Source organism: Cavia porcellus, unplaced genomic scaffold (genome assembly GCF_034190915.1).
Source record: "Cavia porcellus strain 051 isolate PalLab524CR breed Dunkin Hartley unplaced genomic scaffold, mCavPor4.1 scaffold_2, whole genome shotgun sequence".
Taxonomy (NCBI): domain Eukaryota; kingdom Metazoa; phylum Chordata; class Mammalia; order Rodentia; family Caviidae; genus Cavia; species Cavia porcellus.
This window is the reverse complement of record NW_026947485.1, coordinates 126,867,721-126,883,623: the sequence shown is the minus strand read 5'-3', so window position 1 is coordinate 126,883,623 and position 15,903 is coordinate 126,867,721. Positions and strand designations below refer to the sequence as shown.

At 51.3% G+C, this 15,903-nt stretch overlaps 1 protein-coding gene and 1 long non-coding RNA gene across 4 annotated transcripts; one reads left to right on the top strand and one right to left on the bottom strand.

The window, feature by feature from the left end:
* Positions 1–1,971: 1,971 nt before the first annotated feature.
* On the top strand, positions 1,972–13,075 carry Arrdc3 (arrestin domain containing 3). 3 transcript variants are annotated; one of them, XM_003479456.5, is made up of 8 exons: positions 1,975–2,462; positions 5,495–5,576; positions 7,008–7,155; positions 8,171–8,273; positions 8,615–8,871; positions 9,312–9,474; positions 9,717–9,871; positions 11,433–13,075. In XM_003479456.5, the coding sequence occupies exons 1-8, from the start codon at positions 2,183–2,185 to the stop codon at positions 11,484–11,486; spliced, it is 1,242 nt and encodes a 413-aa protein (XP_003479504.1). In that variant the 5' UTR covers positions 1,975–2,182; the 3' UTR covers positions 11,487–13,075. The 3 variants fall into 3 exon arrangements, with proteins under 3 accessions (XP_063101402.1, XP_003479504.1, XP_063101403.1); XM_063245332.1 differs by lacking the exon at positions 11,433–13,075 and having other exon boundaries at positions 1,972–2,462; positions 9,679–9,864; XM_063245333.1 differs by lacking the exon at positions 7,008–7,155 and having other exon boundaries at positions 2,359–2,462.
* Positions 3,033–4,754, bottom strand: LOC134475282 (uncharacterized). Its single transcript, XR_010046409.1, has 2 exons — positions 3,901–4,754; positions 3,033–3,798 (listed from the first exon to the last, which is right to left on the bottom strand). It is a non-coding gene; the product is annotated as an uncharacterized LOC134475282 (long non-coding RNA).
* Positions 13,076–15,903: the final 2,828 nt, after the last annotated feature.

Below are 15,903 nucleotides of genomic sequence, written 5' to 3'. Positions count from 1 at the left end.
TCAGTGAATTCATTATGCAATGACAATGAACATTGTGTCACAACAATTTTCTAAAGCACAAATAAATGAGTTTGGGTTCATTTCTATGAAGGACAATTTCAGTGTATGTAGATTAACTCTTCAGAACTCAGCTATACTCTGAGAAATTTTATCAAAGCTCCCGTCGTTACCCCTGGCCCTCGTGGCTGTACATGCGTATCAGATAAGGAAGCTCTGCCCTTTTCACCCCCCTCCTCCTTCAGCTCCTTGGATGCCTAAGAAACACCCCTGGCCTCACCCACGGGAAGCGCAGTTCGGCAGTCAGCGCTCTCACCAGTAGGGGGCGAGAAACATCCGCAGACCCGCCGCCTCGCGGCCGCAGGCCCGCGCCCTCCCCGCTGCTGCCCGCCAGGTGTCAGCCGAGAGGCCAAATGGCGGGATTCGCCGCAATCTAAATTAGCAACCTAAACTCTGAGGCCATAGGCTTGCCCCTAATTGTCCGCATGTTTATACTCCAGCTATCCTGCTGAGTCCATGCTAGGGCTACGTCAACTCAAATCCGACCTGTTAAAATTCGGTTGATTTTCAAATAGCAAGACCTATGAATTTAGTCTACTGTGACTCAGCTCAACCTCCCCAAATACACCCTACAAAATAATCTAAAATGTTTAAACATGGACAGCCAAAACATCTTCCAAAGTACTTTTGAATAAACTCCCCCCCCCCGTATTTCTCTTCCATGCATTTCTGTCGATTGCCAATAATCTAAAGGCCATGTGGATGGTCAGACACCAGTAATCCCAGCAATCTGAAGGCTGGAGCAAGTCCATCCACGGGCTTGTGAGCCTAGCCTAGGCTACATAGGGAGACCTTGTTTCAAAAGGGAAAAAAATCTAAAATGAGGTTAGCCCCAGTATGATGTGAGGAAGGCACTATTTTTTACAAATACATTCACAACAAAGAAATGTAATTTTCGTGAGAATTACTATTGACATAGCCCAGGGTTCTCAGCTGGAAAAAATATGAGACAGGGTCCAGCTATACAGTTCAGGCTGCCCTTTAACTCACGTGGATCATCCTGCCGCTGCCTCTCAAGAGTGCTAGGATTACAGAGGTGGCTTACCATGCCTGGCTTTCAACTGACAATTAAAAATGAAGCTTTATAAAGTAGGTGTGGTGGTTGTAATTCCAGCACTTGGGAGGCTGAGGCAGGATTCCCCCACAAGATCAAGGCCAGTCTGGGTTTACCAGCGAGCCCCAATCTTAATGGCTACGAAAATTAAAGCTTGTTTAGAACCAAGCCCCAATGAGGCCAAACCCTGCCAGTTTAACGCCCACCCTCGCACTGTGCACAAGGTGGTGAGCTTTGTCCGCAAGGCCGCCCTGCGCTGGGCACCGACGAGGTGCTTCTCTGGGGCACGTACGTCCTCACTCCTGGGGACTCGGGAGCTACACCCTGCCGAACCGGGGCCAGGCCGCGTGGAGCCGGCCTGGGCCTCTCCCCTGCGCGCGTCCAGGGGTACAGCCTGCTCGCGTCTGTGACGCCAGCGCTGGCCCCGTGTCGGCCCGGCTCGGGCTCGGCCCCCCGCCAGACCGCGTCCCTCGGCCTCCTCTTGCGGCGCCGGGCTCACAGCTCCCCGCCCAGCCCACCTCCCCGCAGCCCCTACTGGACTTCAGGACCGGGGCGAAGCAGGGACCAGAAGGGCGCACCAAGTGCCGCACTGAGGGTCCGCCTCGGGCCGCGCCCCCGCCCGGAGCCGCGCGCCGCACCTTCCGCAACCCGCGCGCGCACGGCGAACGAGCGAACGAGCCGGCCAACGGATGCGCGCGCGCTCCCAGGATGGGGGCGCGCGCAGGGAGGGCGGACCGCAGCCGCGGCGTGCGCGTGCGCACTGGGGTTGTTTTTCACAAAGCTGCTCTTAAAGTGAGCTGGCAGCGACTGGGATCCCGTCTTTGTAAGGAGACCACTGAGACGAGCAGGCTCACCCGGAGCGGCGGTGGCGGCGGCAGGCTCTCTGCTGCCCTGACTTTTTAAGAAATCTCAATGAACTATTTGTAAAGAATCGCTGATCCGGCCTGCAAGGGTTTTTTCTTTTTGCACGGCAAAGACATCGATCAGTGTCTGAAGATCGCATTTTACATGCGATCTTGACTTTTTCCCCTCCTTTTGGTCTCACATATTTTTATAGGTTTTGTTAAAATCATGGTGCTGGGGAAGGTGAAGAGTTTGACGATAAGCTTTGACTGTCTCAATGACAGCAATGTCCCCGTGTACTCCAGCGGGGATACTGTCTCAGGAAGGGTGAATTTAGAAGTTACTGGGGAAATTCGAGTGAAATCTCTGAAAATCCACGCAAGAGGACACGCGAAAGTGCGATGGACGGAATCGAGAAACGCTGGTTCCAACACTGCTTATACGCAGAATTACACGGAAGAAGTTGAGTATTTCAACCACAAAGACACTCTCATCGGGCATGAGAGAGGTGAGTATTGCGCCGTTTTCTCCGGGAAACGCTGCCCGGCGTCGGCGCTGGGCGAAGGCGCGCGCCGGCTTCTCTTCTCTGGCGGCTGCCGGCTCAGCCCAGAGCCTGCAGCATCCGCGGGCGGCGGGCGCTCGCGACTGCGCTTCCCGGCTGCTCCGCTCAGGCCCTGTGCGCCTCGCCTCGCCACGCACTCCGGCTCAGGCGTGTGGCTCCTGCGGCTTCCAGTGAATCGCTAAAAGCTGCAGTCCAGTGTTAACGTTTTTTGCCCCCTGTTACTTTACGGACCTTAGATCTGAACCCTGAGCTCCAGCCAGATTGCCACAGGGGTTCAGGGATAGATTTGGTGTTAATACTGACATGCAAAAGACTTTAAATTTTAAATCTCTGATCGTTGTTCTTCGATGAAAGCTTGCTGTAGATGATTTTGACATATGCTAGCAACACCCCCACGTGTTTGTGCCCTATTCTTTGCAGTTCCTTTAGAAATTCCCACCCAGCATTTTTTTTTACAGGATAGCACCTCAGTAGTGTAGCTAGGAAGTCAGTATGAAAAGCCATCCAGGGTCAGTCGTTTCCCTTTTTTCATTTTTATTTTTATTTTCCTGCAAGGATCATGTCTAACTTTGTACCGTGCATTCAATGAAACCCAAGCCAGTCCGATGGAATTGCAAAGTCCCCATCACCCGGGATTTGATTTTCGCTACTAAGAGGGAGATCCAGGGTTGTCAAAGAGAGAGGGGGTCCTGAGATTTCCAATTTGTTGTTTAAACGTTTACAATATGAAAATCTAGGCGACTCTTAGCTTGTTTTTCTAAGTTTCCACCCTTTGTTAGAAGCGGTTCAATCCTGTTTCGGACCAGTTCTGGGGGGTGGTGAGGAGGGGCGCTTGCTGTGCTCTTCGCAGATTGGTTACACGCGTCAGGTGGTGGCGATGACTTAATTCCCAGCCCAAGAAGAATATAATGTTAAAACTGGTTATGTAATTTTTGTGCTTCTCCTTTTTAATGCAGAATTCAATTGGAATGTTGGTTTTTGAGAACTAGAGGCGTATTTTACCTTTTTTATATTAAAAATGCACAGGCTAGGCCAGTGCTCATTGAGCTAAGGCTAGCGAAGGATGCTTTGAGTTACAGCGTTTCTGAAAATGCTAAGGTGAAATCCGGTTCTTGAATAGGACCGTGATAGTTACGCAGAGGTGCGTTGCCTCCGGAACTCATTTCTAGTCTCTCCAAGCGTTTAGTTAGTAGGTAGGAAATGCAGACGCCCAGCGACAGTCTCGATGCGTGCTGAAAGTAGGCGCCTAAGTTTGCGCTTGAACCTTTCTGAACCCTGCAGCCTTTTTATAAAACGACAGAGAAGAAACAAAGGTTTTTCTTTAAGGAGTTGAGACTTACAATGGAGGAAAAGTAGAATACTGAGTTGTGGGCACAGACATCACCTGGTTAGTTGCATCCTGATGACCTGGTAAAGAAAACTGAGCGGTCCGCGATCCCCCTCCCCAGGATGCCCGGACTCTGGACTAGTTTCAATGACTTGAAGTGGTAGCTCTCAAACTAGCCTGGTCACGGAGGCCACGCCCTCAGTAGCCGGCGATAGGCGGAGCCCGGTTTGTTAGCCTGTTGCTAAGGCGATGCCAGGCGCTGATTGGATTGGGCACCGGCGGGTGGGGAGAGCACGCCGGGCGCTCCTGGGCGAGGCTCGGAACCGGCGTGCGCCGGTAAAGGTTCCTGAGCACCCGCCCCGCCTCACGCCGGTGTCACCCTGCACCCTGTCCCAGCACCCTTAAGCAGCGGCCTCGGCCCGAGCGCGTCCTGAAGCCGCTCCGCCGGCTTCACAGGTGCCGAGCGGCTGTGCGCGCAACTTTGGCCAGAAGCCCCGTTCTCGGGAACTTGGCCGGAAAGCCGGCACGACCCCCTTGGGGGGGGGGGGCGACATGCGGTGGCTCTTGCGAGCACAAAGCGTGGTTGCCAACCTGGCCTGACCCGGCCCAACGCGGCCAGGCGGCTACCTTGACTTGACCTGAGCGGTCGGGAAGGACCCGGTGGCTTGGGCCAAACACGGACTGCGGGCGGGGGGCCCCGACCATCATCGCTCGCCCCAGCCCCATTGTTCCCTGCGGCCCGCTCCCGCCCCCGCGTCCCCGCCTCGCCGCCGCTGCCAAGGTGTCCGGGTGGCCCGAGCCAGCTAGAACCGGTCGCCGGCCGGCTGGGGCGTGTGAGGCGGAAGCGCCCGACGCCCCGCCCCCCGGCTCGCGGGCTGGGCTGCGCGTGCGCGGGCGCGACGTATGCCGTATGTATAGCAGTGCGCGCGCGCGCCCAGGCGGGGAAGCGGCGGCGCGCCGCGGCCGGCTGGGTTCTGCTCGCGCCGGTTTAGGCCGGTCCGCTCCTGCTCGGGTCTAGTTCTTGATTGACAGCCAAGCACTTGTTTACCAAGGCGCGGGCGGGCGCGCGACGCGGCGCGCCTCACCGAGCTGCTGAGCTGGCACAAAAACAGGGAGCGGGGCAGGAGGCGAACTCGGGGCACCCTGGAGCTGCGGGGCCGGGCGGCTGCCTGCGCGTCCATCCTGCGCGCGGGCCGCCCTGGGCCGAGAAGGCCAGGCCTCTGCGTTGGGAGCTCGGGCGGGGCCGCACGGGCGGGTCCCCGAGATCCTCCTGCTCAGTGGGGAAACTGAGGCAGAGCTCTTGGCTCAGGCATCCCCCGAACGTCCCTGCTGTGTTTTTGACACTCCCATGGTCAGAAACTTCAACCATGGGGTTTTACCGAAGCAGACAACTTTGGGAGTGCCCGGGACGGCAGCTGAGAGTCGATTTCGGGGGCGCGCGCTGCAGCGGGGCCCGGGATCCTTTTCTGTCTGAAAAGGAGGGAGCGCTGGGGACCGGCGGTTGTGTACTGGGCCGGGAGGACCCAGTGGTGCTGGAATTAGATCCCAGATCCCGGCCCGGTTGTTCATTAGCACAGCACTTTGTGAAAGCTTTGTGCGCCCGTCTGTGCGGACACCTGCCAAGGGGTCTCTGGTTGCTTCTCTGTTGCAGAGGATGACAACTCTGAGGAAGGCATGCACACCATCCACGCGGGCAGACACGAGTACGCGTTCAGCTTCGAGCTCCCACAGACGTGAGTGTCCCCAGCCGGCCTCCCACACACACAGACTGAACAACCACACACACTACACGGACTTACTTTATTTTTTTTTAGGTTTTAGGTATTATTTTTTTTCTTTAAAAAAAAAAAACCCTTTTCATTACACCAATTTGCTGGAGGAAAACAATATATTAAACATAAGAAGCTATTTTTTTAATCCGGTGTGGCAAAATTACAGGAAGCAAGGTCATTTATTAGGATTCCTTGCCAAGGCTTCTGTGCAGGTGTGGATCCTATCTCATTTAACAAGTGAAGTTTGGAGGGTGCCAGTGAAATACTAAGTGCTTCATAAATACTGATGGCATCATTAGAGCAAATCCTGTCAAGTCTCAGTTCATAAAGATTACCTTTTTTGCTAATTATTAATTCACAGATAAAAAAACTGGCCAACTTAACTGTTGTGGCAAATAAATTTAAAGAGTACATAGAGTTTGCCATGTGCCAGATATAGATTATTATGCAGTTTTGTTAATCCAAGGACTTTGAGTTTTGTACATACAGTTCACAGATGGTAGGTTTTTGTTCAAAGTATTATATTTGAATAAACTATAAATCAGTTACTGAATTTTCACTCTGCTTTTTATATGTTAAGGTGAGAATGCAAAAACACTGCAAAATCTGTGCTCCTTCGCAAAGCTAAGCCAGCACTGTACCTTGTAAACAACTGAGCACTGAGTGTTTTTCTAATGAAAAACAAGAAAAGGACCATTACTAAAATCAAACCTTCAAAGTAGTAAATCCTGAAACTAGATTTTCAGGTCTGATTCTTTTGACATAGGTTATAGGGATGTTTTCATCTTTTATGTCTCAGTGAAGTTGGAAAACAGCCAACAACTTTAACATGAGTCAGTTGGAAAGTGCCATAGGACTTTTTCAGAGCATCAGTGGGCTTGATGAAAAGTGAAATTTTTGAAACAGTGACAGATACTAGAGGCCTCTTCCAGACCTGAATCAGTGTCGGTAGGAAGAGGCAGTGATTCCTAACTATGAGAGACACAGCTTGGAATCTGGTCTCAGTCATTCCCCAGTGTCTAAAACTGTTGGCTAGAAATAATTGAGCCGTTCTTAACTTTGTTTTTAAATGAAATTCTTGACCTTTTCAAGAATTGTTTGTTGAACTGTAATTTGCCACCAAGTATTAAAAGTAGCCTCTTCTTAGTTTAAAGGGATTGTATTCTTCTGGCTTCTTAAAGCAAATTTTCTAATATTTAACTATTACTATCTATTTCATTTGGAAACAAAAGGTTTTTCCCCAGTGACTTATCCCTTTGGAAATTTTGCCCAATCAGATGTTTGCTACCTCCCTGGCGATCCAGAGTCGCTGTGTCACCACTTGTCTTCCACCTGCTGCATCGCTCTTAGAAGGGGGTGTAGGATTAATATATTGACCTTTATTCTACGCAGACCACTTGCTACCTCATTCGAAGGCCGGCATGGCAGTGTGCGCTATTGGGTGAAAGCCGAACTGCACAGGCCTTGGCTTCTACCAGTAAAATTAAAGAAGGAATTTACAGTCTTTGAGCATATAGATATCAACACTCCTTCATTACTGGTAAGAAAAGACTGAATTCTTCATTCTTTGTTTTGGGCATCTAAATATTAAAAGAATAAATCACCTGAACTATTCAGTTTTCGTAACTTCCAAGGAGTGGTTTTACTTTTAAGTCCCACAAACACTGCTATTTTTGAATTGTCAAGAGTGCTACAAGTTCATGACGCATCTGCCCATTTTTTGATATTGCAGTAACTTTAAATAAGTTTAAAAGTCAGACCAGCATGTGGGGTGACATTGCCCCAGCTCAGAGCAAGACCATAACACAAGCCCCACTGCCTGGGCAGCTCTGGTGGACAAGAGTGTCACCTGTTGTGAGACCGAGTCCCCCAGCCTGAGCTTGCCCTCTAAAACCAAACTGCACTGCATTATTCCAATCAGGGATAGTTGTCAAATGATGGGGAATCATCATTTTCATGGAAAAAATTAATTTCTTTATTAAAATAAATTTTCTTCATTACATTTTATGTGATTCAAATTTGACTTCGAAAACTTCGGTTTAAACAAATGGTAACATCTTTAAAGCAAGTAAGAACCTTAAAAGTGTTCAGTCTTTTAACATGCAGACTCTTACATTCTTAAAGAAAGATGTTAGCATTTGGGATTATAACCACCCTACTTCCTGTGCTGCCTTTCCATAAGGTAGTTTAAATGGAATTTGGAAAGGGTTTTTTTGTTTGCTTGTTTTTAATTGTTGTCTATGTAACTGGGTGGGTTAAAACTAGGTTTTTTCAAAGACAAAAGTAATGGTATAAATTTAAAAGGCATTGGTGGACCAGGGATATAGCTCAGTGGCACAAGCGCCTGCCTGGTGAGCACACGGTCCTGAGTTCAATTCCCGATACCAAAAATAAAAATGGCATTGGTTGGGAGGCAAAAGCATTTGGGGGGGGTAAAAAAAAAAAAAACAACACAGTGATTTTACATTCTCCAGGAGTTTAGACTACTACTTTAAAATACTCTGGTATTTTACTATTCATACACTGACCATTTCTTCAAACTTTCTTTCTTGCAGTCGCCCCAAGCAGGCACAAAAGAAAAGACTCTGTGCTGCTGGTTCTGTACCTCAGGCCCAATATCCTTAAGTGCCAAAATCGAAAGGAAGGGCTACACCCCAGGTATGTATGCCATGGGTGCCCTCCGGGTGGGACATACCTGGAATCCTAGGAGGTTGAGGCAGGCAGATCACTTAAGTTCAGGGCCCAGCTAAACTACAATAATAGACTCTGCCTCAAAAACTAAAATCTTGTCTTCACTTGGCTGTTGTGTATAAGCGTGGGCTGTTTATGCCAATGCAAACTTCAGCCAGGATTCAGCAGTCTGGTAAAATAGTGCAAGCTGAGCCTGTCTGGTTAGTCTGCGCAGACTGCAAGGCAGCCTCCTCCTAGCAGTTAGGACCCTGCATCCCGGGGGTCAAGCACTGGCTGGGGAACCCTAACCCTGCACCTGCCCCGCCCAGGCGAGTCCATCCAGATCTTTGCGGAGATTGAGAACTGCTCGTCACGCATGGTGGTGCCCAAGGCGGCCATCTACCAGACGCAGGCCTTCTATGCCAAGGGCAAGATGAAGGAGGTCAAGCAGCTGGTGGCCAACCTGCGCGGGGACTCGCTGTCATCGGGGAAGACGGAGACGTGGGACGGCAAGCTGCTCAAGATCCCACCCGTGTCCCCCTCCATCCTGGACTGCAGCATCATCCGCGTGGAATACGCGCTTATGGTACGCAGTGGCAGCCCGGGTCTGAAGTGCACGGATGGTGACAAAAAGACGGGGCGGTCTTCTTTGGTACTGTCAGAGTTATGTCGTCAGTCTAATAGTTGGGATCATAATCCCTAGTTTATGTATAAGCACAGTTACAGCATTGGACGCAAGAGACTCTTGGTGTGTATAAGTAAAAGCATAAAACAAATGGGAACCAATGAACATGGAAATTGATTGTTTTTAAAAGAAAAATCCTAGTTAGTCATGATAAGCGCATTCCACTAATCCCAGTACCAGGGAGGCTAAGGCAGGAGGATTGCCAAAAGTTGAGGCCAACCTGGGCTACATGAGTTCCAGGAGACCCTAAACTCCATAGATCTGTTTGAAAAACCGGGAAAAGTTTTTGTCATGAAGGAGCGATCCTGGCGGGCCCTCACTGAGCGTCCTCCACCATGCAGGTATACGTGGATATTCCCGGGGCTATGGACTTGTTTCTGAACCTGCCGCTGGTCATCGGCACCATCCCTCTGCACCCATTCGGGAGCAGGACGTCCAGCGTGAGCAGTCAGTGCAGCATGAACATGAATTGGCTCGGCCTGGCCCTCCCCGAGAGGCCCGAAGGTACTGCGCGCTTGGGTGGGGGTGGTGCTGGTGGTGGAGGAGGAGGAGGATTTTATCTGCTGTTACGCAACTTCCCTAGCTAGGTTTCTCTGCCTTCCTGTTAGATGAGGTTCATTCTCCCTAGTGTAGTCACCCCACAAGTAACCACTTGCCTTGACGCCCTGTTTTAATACTGACTATTCTGTGTATCTTGACATGCATAAGAACGCGCTGTTCGAATTGCGTGAATCTTGTTCCCTCAGCGCCGCCCAGCTACGCAGAAGTGGTGACCGAGGAGCAGCGACGCAGCAACCTGGCGCCTGGCGGTGCCTGCGAGGACTTCGAGCGCGCCCTGCAGGGTCCACTGCTCGCCTACATCCAGGAGTTCCGCTTCTTGCCGCCACCGCTGTACTCAGAGGTGAGCACTGCTGCCCTGGGGAACCGACGCTGCAGACCTCGGGGGTTTTGAGACAAGGTCTCACTGTGTAGCCCACTCCTTTCTCTGCCTCCCACCAGCTGGGATCACAAGTGTGCGCCACCATGCCCAGCCTGGCAGACTTTAAAGGTGCAGAAAGGCCTGGATTATCCTGGGTGTAGGAGAAGCGAGCTAGGCGGGCAGCTCACACCTCTGATCCTGGCTCCTGGGAGGGGTTGGGGGGCAGCACCGGTGTCCAGCAAGACCCTGTCTCAGGTGAGTGAGTGGGTGGCAAGGGGGATTCACAGCAGCAGGCAATGGCGTGTGCTCAGGCTTGTCAGGGTTACTGGGTGTGACGGAAGCAAGGCCGTTCATGTATTACTGTAGACTAGGTCACGGTCTAATTTCATGTTGAATCTTTTTTATGTTTTTAAGAAATAAGTTTTTGTTTTGTAAGCATTGATTCAACAGCTAGAACTTACCTTGCTGAGATCTTTTTCTAATTTAATTTTTGCCTATTTTAAGGTTCTTACTCATCAAGGAAAATAGCAGATTTCCAGATAACTTCTTAAGCAGCATTCCTGTGCTGTCACACTATTTTTATTCCTCTCATTGATGGCAGCTGAATTCTTACAGCGATGAGCTCTGCCTGCTTACTTGGGGGAAGCTCACAGTCTAGTGTAAAAATAAAACTTAGAACAGAGTCTCGGGTCAGCAATGCCCGGAACACTGTGCAGTGCCTCCTGGGAGTCTGACAGCAGTCACAGCAGCAGGCAGGTGCCCACTTTTGGGGCCTGCAAAGACCCAAGGCCATTACACATTTTTGAGGACCTTTGGAGTTGGCCCAGAGCAAGATGATTTTGCACATGACAAGGTACTAGCTTGTGCTTGGTTACCACGATTTATTTACACTACCTTTTTACAACAGGCCCTCACAGCCCCTCAGTCAGGTTAGCAGGAAGGAACTGCTTTTACCCTTCAAGTCACTGGGTTTTGGTTTGGCTTGGGTTTGATTTGTCTCTGAGACAGGGTCTCCATCCTGGTCCTGGCGGCGATCCTCCTGCATAGCAGCTCCCCGCCCCCATCCTCCCTAGGGCCCTGGAGGGGATGGCAGGGCACACTACTGCGCTCCGAGCCACCCTGTAGAGCCCCGATTCCCCCTTAGAGTGAGCTGAGCTCACTTGGACAGCGAAGTGGGTCTGGGCCTGAAGTAACCACAGGGCCTTTCTCTTGACCTCAGCAGGGAGGCTCATGGGTCCCTGCTTACTGAGCAGGAAGGATCCTGTCCCGGGGTTCCCGGGGAGGGGCTGCCAGTGAGTGGCTCTCCAGGGCCCTGTCGGGGTTGCATGGACGGGACCCTGACTGGGAAGGTGATTTCCTTTCCTTTGTCTTGGGCATGCCATACCAGGGGTCACTGGGCCCTGGAAGGTGTCACACACGGTGGGCAGGCACGGGGGCCCTATTGGCCTCATGGTGCCATGAGGAGCTGTGAGCACAAAGTCACTCTGTGCTGGTGCCTAGCTGGGACCTCATGGTGATGCTGCGTGTGGTCCTCACCCTGCAGGTGGACCCGAACCCAGAGCAGGCGGATGACAGGCCCTCCTGCCCATCCCGCTGAGGGGTGCCGGCCAGCTGCTGCGGTTCCGAACTGTGGCCTTCGATCAGGATGAAGACAGGAGGCCTTGGAGACACGATGGCGGAGTGACTGCCGGAGCCTAGTGGGCGCAAGGCGCGGTGACTGCTCTTGGCTTGGCTGCCGCGACACCCAGGACTGCTGCCGCCGGCGGGGTGGACAGCTGGCCAGGTCCTATGTTCCAGCCGGACAGACGCCGCCTTCTTTGAGTTGAGTTTTGCACATGCGACGCTTCCCTGTGCAGTTCGATGTCACTACAGCTTTGTTCCCATTACGCTGGACCCGGGTGTGTGGACACAACATGGGGCCTCCGGACGCCACTGGCCTCTCCCCAGAGCCGTGGGTCGCCATAGGCAGCCGTGTCCCCTCCACCGTGGTCCTGGCTGGTGATGGGAGCGGTGAGATGGGGTGGCCTGGCGCCCCCTTGGTCCTGTCACGATGTGTTGCCTTCCTACTTACACAGCGAGCAGCGTGTCACCGCCTGCCCGAGTTACTTATCTCAGGTGAACGCGTCACTTGCCAAACGTCGGGATGCTCTGTGTTGAGTTCTGGGTTCTGTGTTTTCCCGTTGTTGACTTGGTTGGTGTTTTGGAGAGGGAATTTGGAAACGGGCCGTGCACAACAGTGACAAGGGTGACAGCTGCTGTGGCCCGTGTGCCCTAGGAGGGCGGGGAAGGGGACCGTCACCCCACCAAGGGCAGTGTCTGCCAGACTGTGGTTGCCTATTTTCTCTTTGATGAAAATGGTTTTGTCATAACAGTTTGCTCAAGATGGGAGGCTGCTGTCCTGCACTCAGAGAACCTCGATGCGATGCTGGGGTGCTGGTGGGGCGACACTGCTTCTGGTGGGCTCCAATCATGCACCACCTGGGTGCAAAGCCACAGGGCCAGGGCTGAGGTGGCTGCCCCACACCCCAGAGCAGGCTTTGCAGAAGCAGCCTGGTAGGATGTGAGGGCACCCCACCCACAGGGCCTGGCAGGGCGGCTGAGCAGGCACTGAGAAGGAGGAGACCAACTGTCTCTATATCATTAAGTCCTTCTGTGAACAGCCCCTCGGAAGAAGCTGGTGGGGTTTGGACACCAGGGGTCTTTGCTGTCCCCTCCCCTCTGCCTGGGGGGAGCTGCAAGACTGGGGTGTAAGCAGGGCAGGATCCGGCATTCCCGGCTCTGAGCCAAAGCCACAGGTGGAAAACTTTATCAAATAAAGTTTGGTTTTCCCATAAAAGTATTTCTTTACTCATTCAGAGGCATTACTTTTCTAAATATTGGTCAAATCTGGATACAAGAGTGAGGTTCACAGTTGTATTCCATATTCACAGTTTCCTGGTTTTTCAGTTAGGAAAAGTCAAATCCAAAATGTTAGCAGAACAAAGTGCAATATTGAATGTCTGCTTTATAGATTATATTCTATGGCTGTTTGTAATTCTCTTTCTGTTTGTTTTTTTTTAATTTGGTGCTGAATATGTATGTCCTTGTAGGCTGTTTTAAGAAAACAATATGTGGAAAATGATTTAATTTTTCCTATTGCTCTTCCTTGTGGAAAATAAAGTGTTTTTTTTTTTCTTTTTTGTATAATTGGAGATTTATTTAAATCTTGGTCTTACTAGTAATTTGTCACACATGGAAACACTGTTACTGCTATAGTTTGACCAGGCCACTCTGATGGGTTATTTCTAGATGTGCTCCAAAAGAAAATTCCTGAGGCCTTACAGGAATTTTGCATGCTAACGGTTGGTTCCTTAGTAAGTCAGGTTATACACACATTCCTGGAAGGCACGAAGGGTATATAAATTTCAGTCTTAAATGTAAGCTAGGTTTAACCAAGTAATTTTAGGTAATCATTTCTTCCTACCATGATGTGTCTAACTTCTAGTAGACAATTGCAATTTAAGTTCTCTCATATTGAAAAACATGCATTAATTTTTCTTAAACTTCAAAAAAAAAAAAAAAAGTTGAAACCTGGCAAATAGAACAGTACCAAAAAGAAAAATTTGGATGTAGTGATACATGCTTATCATTCCAGCACTGGAGAGGCTGAGGCAGGAGGATTGCTGCCAGTTTTGAGGCCAGCCTGGGCTACTTTGCAAGACCTTGTCCAAAAAAAAAAAAAAAAATACATATATATATATATATAACACATTTATATATATGTACATAGCAAAATCAAGCTCATAAATATTTTGGGACAAGGCCTTGCAATATAGTCCATGCTGGCCTCAAACTTGCAAGTCTTCCTGCCTCAGCCTCCAGAGTGCTGGGACCACAGGCCTGCGCCACCCAGCCTGGCGAGAATCCCAGTTGCATGGTGAGGGGTATCATGAAGTACTTTTGGAATTGGAGTTTTCCTGAGTGTTGGTACCGGGTTATCAGTGGTGTCCACCCCTCCTGTGGGCTCCAGTACACCCCAGAGCTGTGCTCCCATTTGTGCAGGTTTCCTGGAGCTCGTGGCAGAGTGATGACCTGGACGCACAGGGACAGTCAGTGCTGCTGGCCTTAATAACCCCAGCCAGCAGTGTGCCCGAGTCCAGCTGTAACGGGCAGCAAAGACATCCCTGGGGCTGAGCCCAGCTCCGCAGGTGCTGACCACATGGGCCAGCTGTCTGCCCGCCCCGGGGTTCCTTCCACCAGGGTCCCGGGACCCTCACACCGCCTGCAGCCGCTTCCCAGCTGGCAGGAGACCCCTCGGGTTGTGTGGCCGCTGTACCCTTTCTCCTGGTCCAGCCTCGAATCAATGGAGACCAATGCTCTTTTTGGTTTCATGTCATGTAAGTGGATTCCCTATTGCTGGCCATGGTAGCACACACTGTGATCCCACACTCAGGAGGCTGAGGCAGGATGATCCTTGCAAGTTTGAGAGCAGCCTGGGCTACATACAGGGACCCTATCTAAAAAAACAAAAAACCTCCAACAAAAAACCCAGCACCGACAGCTGGCTTTAATGTGTCTGGACTGACTGTTTCAACCAGCGTTGAACTTGTAGCCCTTACACCTCAGCTTTCAAGGAGCCCGGGTTGTAAGCATGTGCTATCATGCCTCCTGACTTGCCAGGAGCCTCGTACCTAGGAGGCAGGCTTTCCCCTGCCAGGACCCCTTGGTGCGGGACCCAGTGCTCTGGAACAAACATAGGCATGATCCCCCTCGGGAAGTGATGGATGTCCTGGGCATGCCCCAGGGGATCCCACGATGACCAACGGAGAGGGACCCAGCTCCCTGACCCCAGGCCACTCCACAGGCAGCTAGGGATGGCTCCTCGGGGCTCACATCCAAGACCAAGCAACGAACTGCTTCAGCCTTTGATTCCCAGAAGACAGGCTGCAATCGGTCTGTATGAAAAGTATCAGTAAAGAGTGAGTGTATGACACACACCTGTGATCCCATCAGCATGCAGGAAGCTGAGGCAGGAGGATCAAAAGTGTGAGCACAGTTAGGGTTTTGAACTAAACTGTCCCCAAAAGTTTCCAGCAGTGGGGCTTTTGAGAGGCGCCTGAATCTGGGGCGCTGGTCATCGGCCAGAGCCTGTTAATAGGTCCTCAGCTGGAATGCTGCCAGGAGGCCAGGCCTGCTGGAAGAGTTGGTCCTGGGGTGACCACCTGGCATGTGCCTGACCCCTCCTGCTCCTGGCTGCCCCAGCCCAGCCCTCCTGCTATCTCTCCCTGAGCCAGCTGACTGCTGATTCAACTCCTGGAACCCCAAGGCATGGTGCATGTCTTCCCCTTTAAGCTGTCGGTGCTGGGTATTTAAAAAGTGAGAATAATTATTTGGCAAGACCTTATATCAAAAACTAAACATGGCTGGCGAATACAGCTCAGTGCAAAGGCCCTGGGCTCAGTCCCTGGGAGGGCGGGTGTAGGGACACATTGGAGGTTTTTTGTTTTTTTAGATAGGGTCCCTGTATGTAGCCCAGGCTGCTCTCAAACTTGCAAGGATCATCCTGCCTCAGCCTCCTGAGTGTGGGATCACAGTGTGTGCTACCATGGCCAGCAATAGGGAATCCACTTACATGACATGAAACCAAAAAGAGCATTGGTCTCCATTGATTCGAGGCCGCTGCCTGCCCTCTTCTGTGAAGCTTGTGTGGCTGAGCTTGTGTGACAGGGAGGAGGGATCCAAGGGACACCAGGCTGCTCAGCTCAGCATGGACCCCAAGGCCAGCCTGCACTGCAGAGTGAGGCCCTGTGTGAAGGCCCCGAGTTCAGTCTTTGCTACTGCAAAAATAAAGTAGCATTCATAGCTCTCAGCATGGCGGCATACAGTCTCCCAGGCTGGCCTCAAATGCAGTGAGCCTCCTGCCTCAGCCTTGTGGGTGCTAGAATTACAGGTATGCACCTCTGCCAGGTTAATCCTGTTTTTGTTTATTCATTTATTTTTATTTTCTGGTGACAGGGTTTTGCTGTGTATTACAG

Coding starts and splice junctions, on each gene's coding strand:
- Arrdc3 (XM_003479456.5), top strand. CDS start 2,183: ATGGTGCTGGGGAAGGTGAAGAGTTTGACGATAAGCTTTGACTGTCTC. Junction 2,463..5,494: donor TCTCATCGGGCATGAGAGAG/GTGAGTATTGCG, acceptor TCTCTGTTGCAG/AGGATGACAACTCTGAGGAA. Junction 9,475..9,716: donor CCTCCCCGAGAGGCCCGAAG/GTACTGCGCGCT, acceptor TTGTTCCCTCAG/CGCCGCCCAGCTACGCAGAA.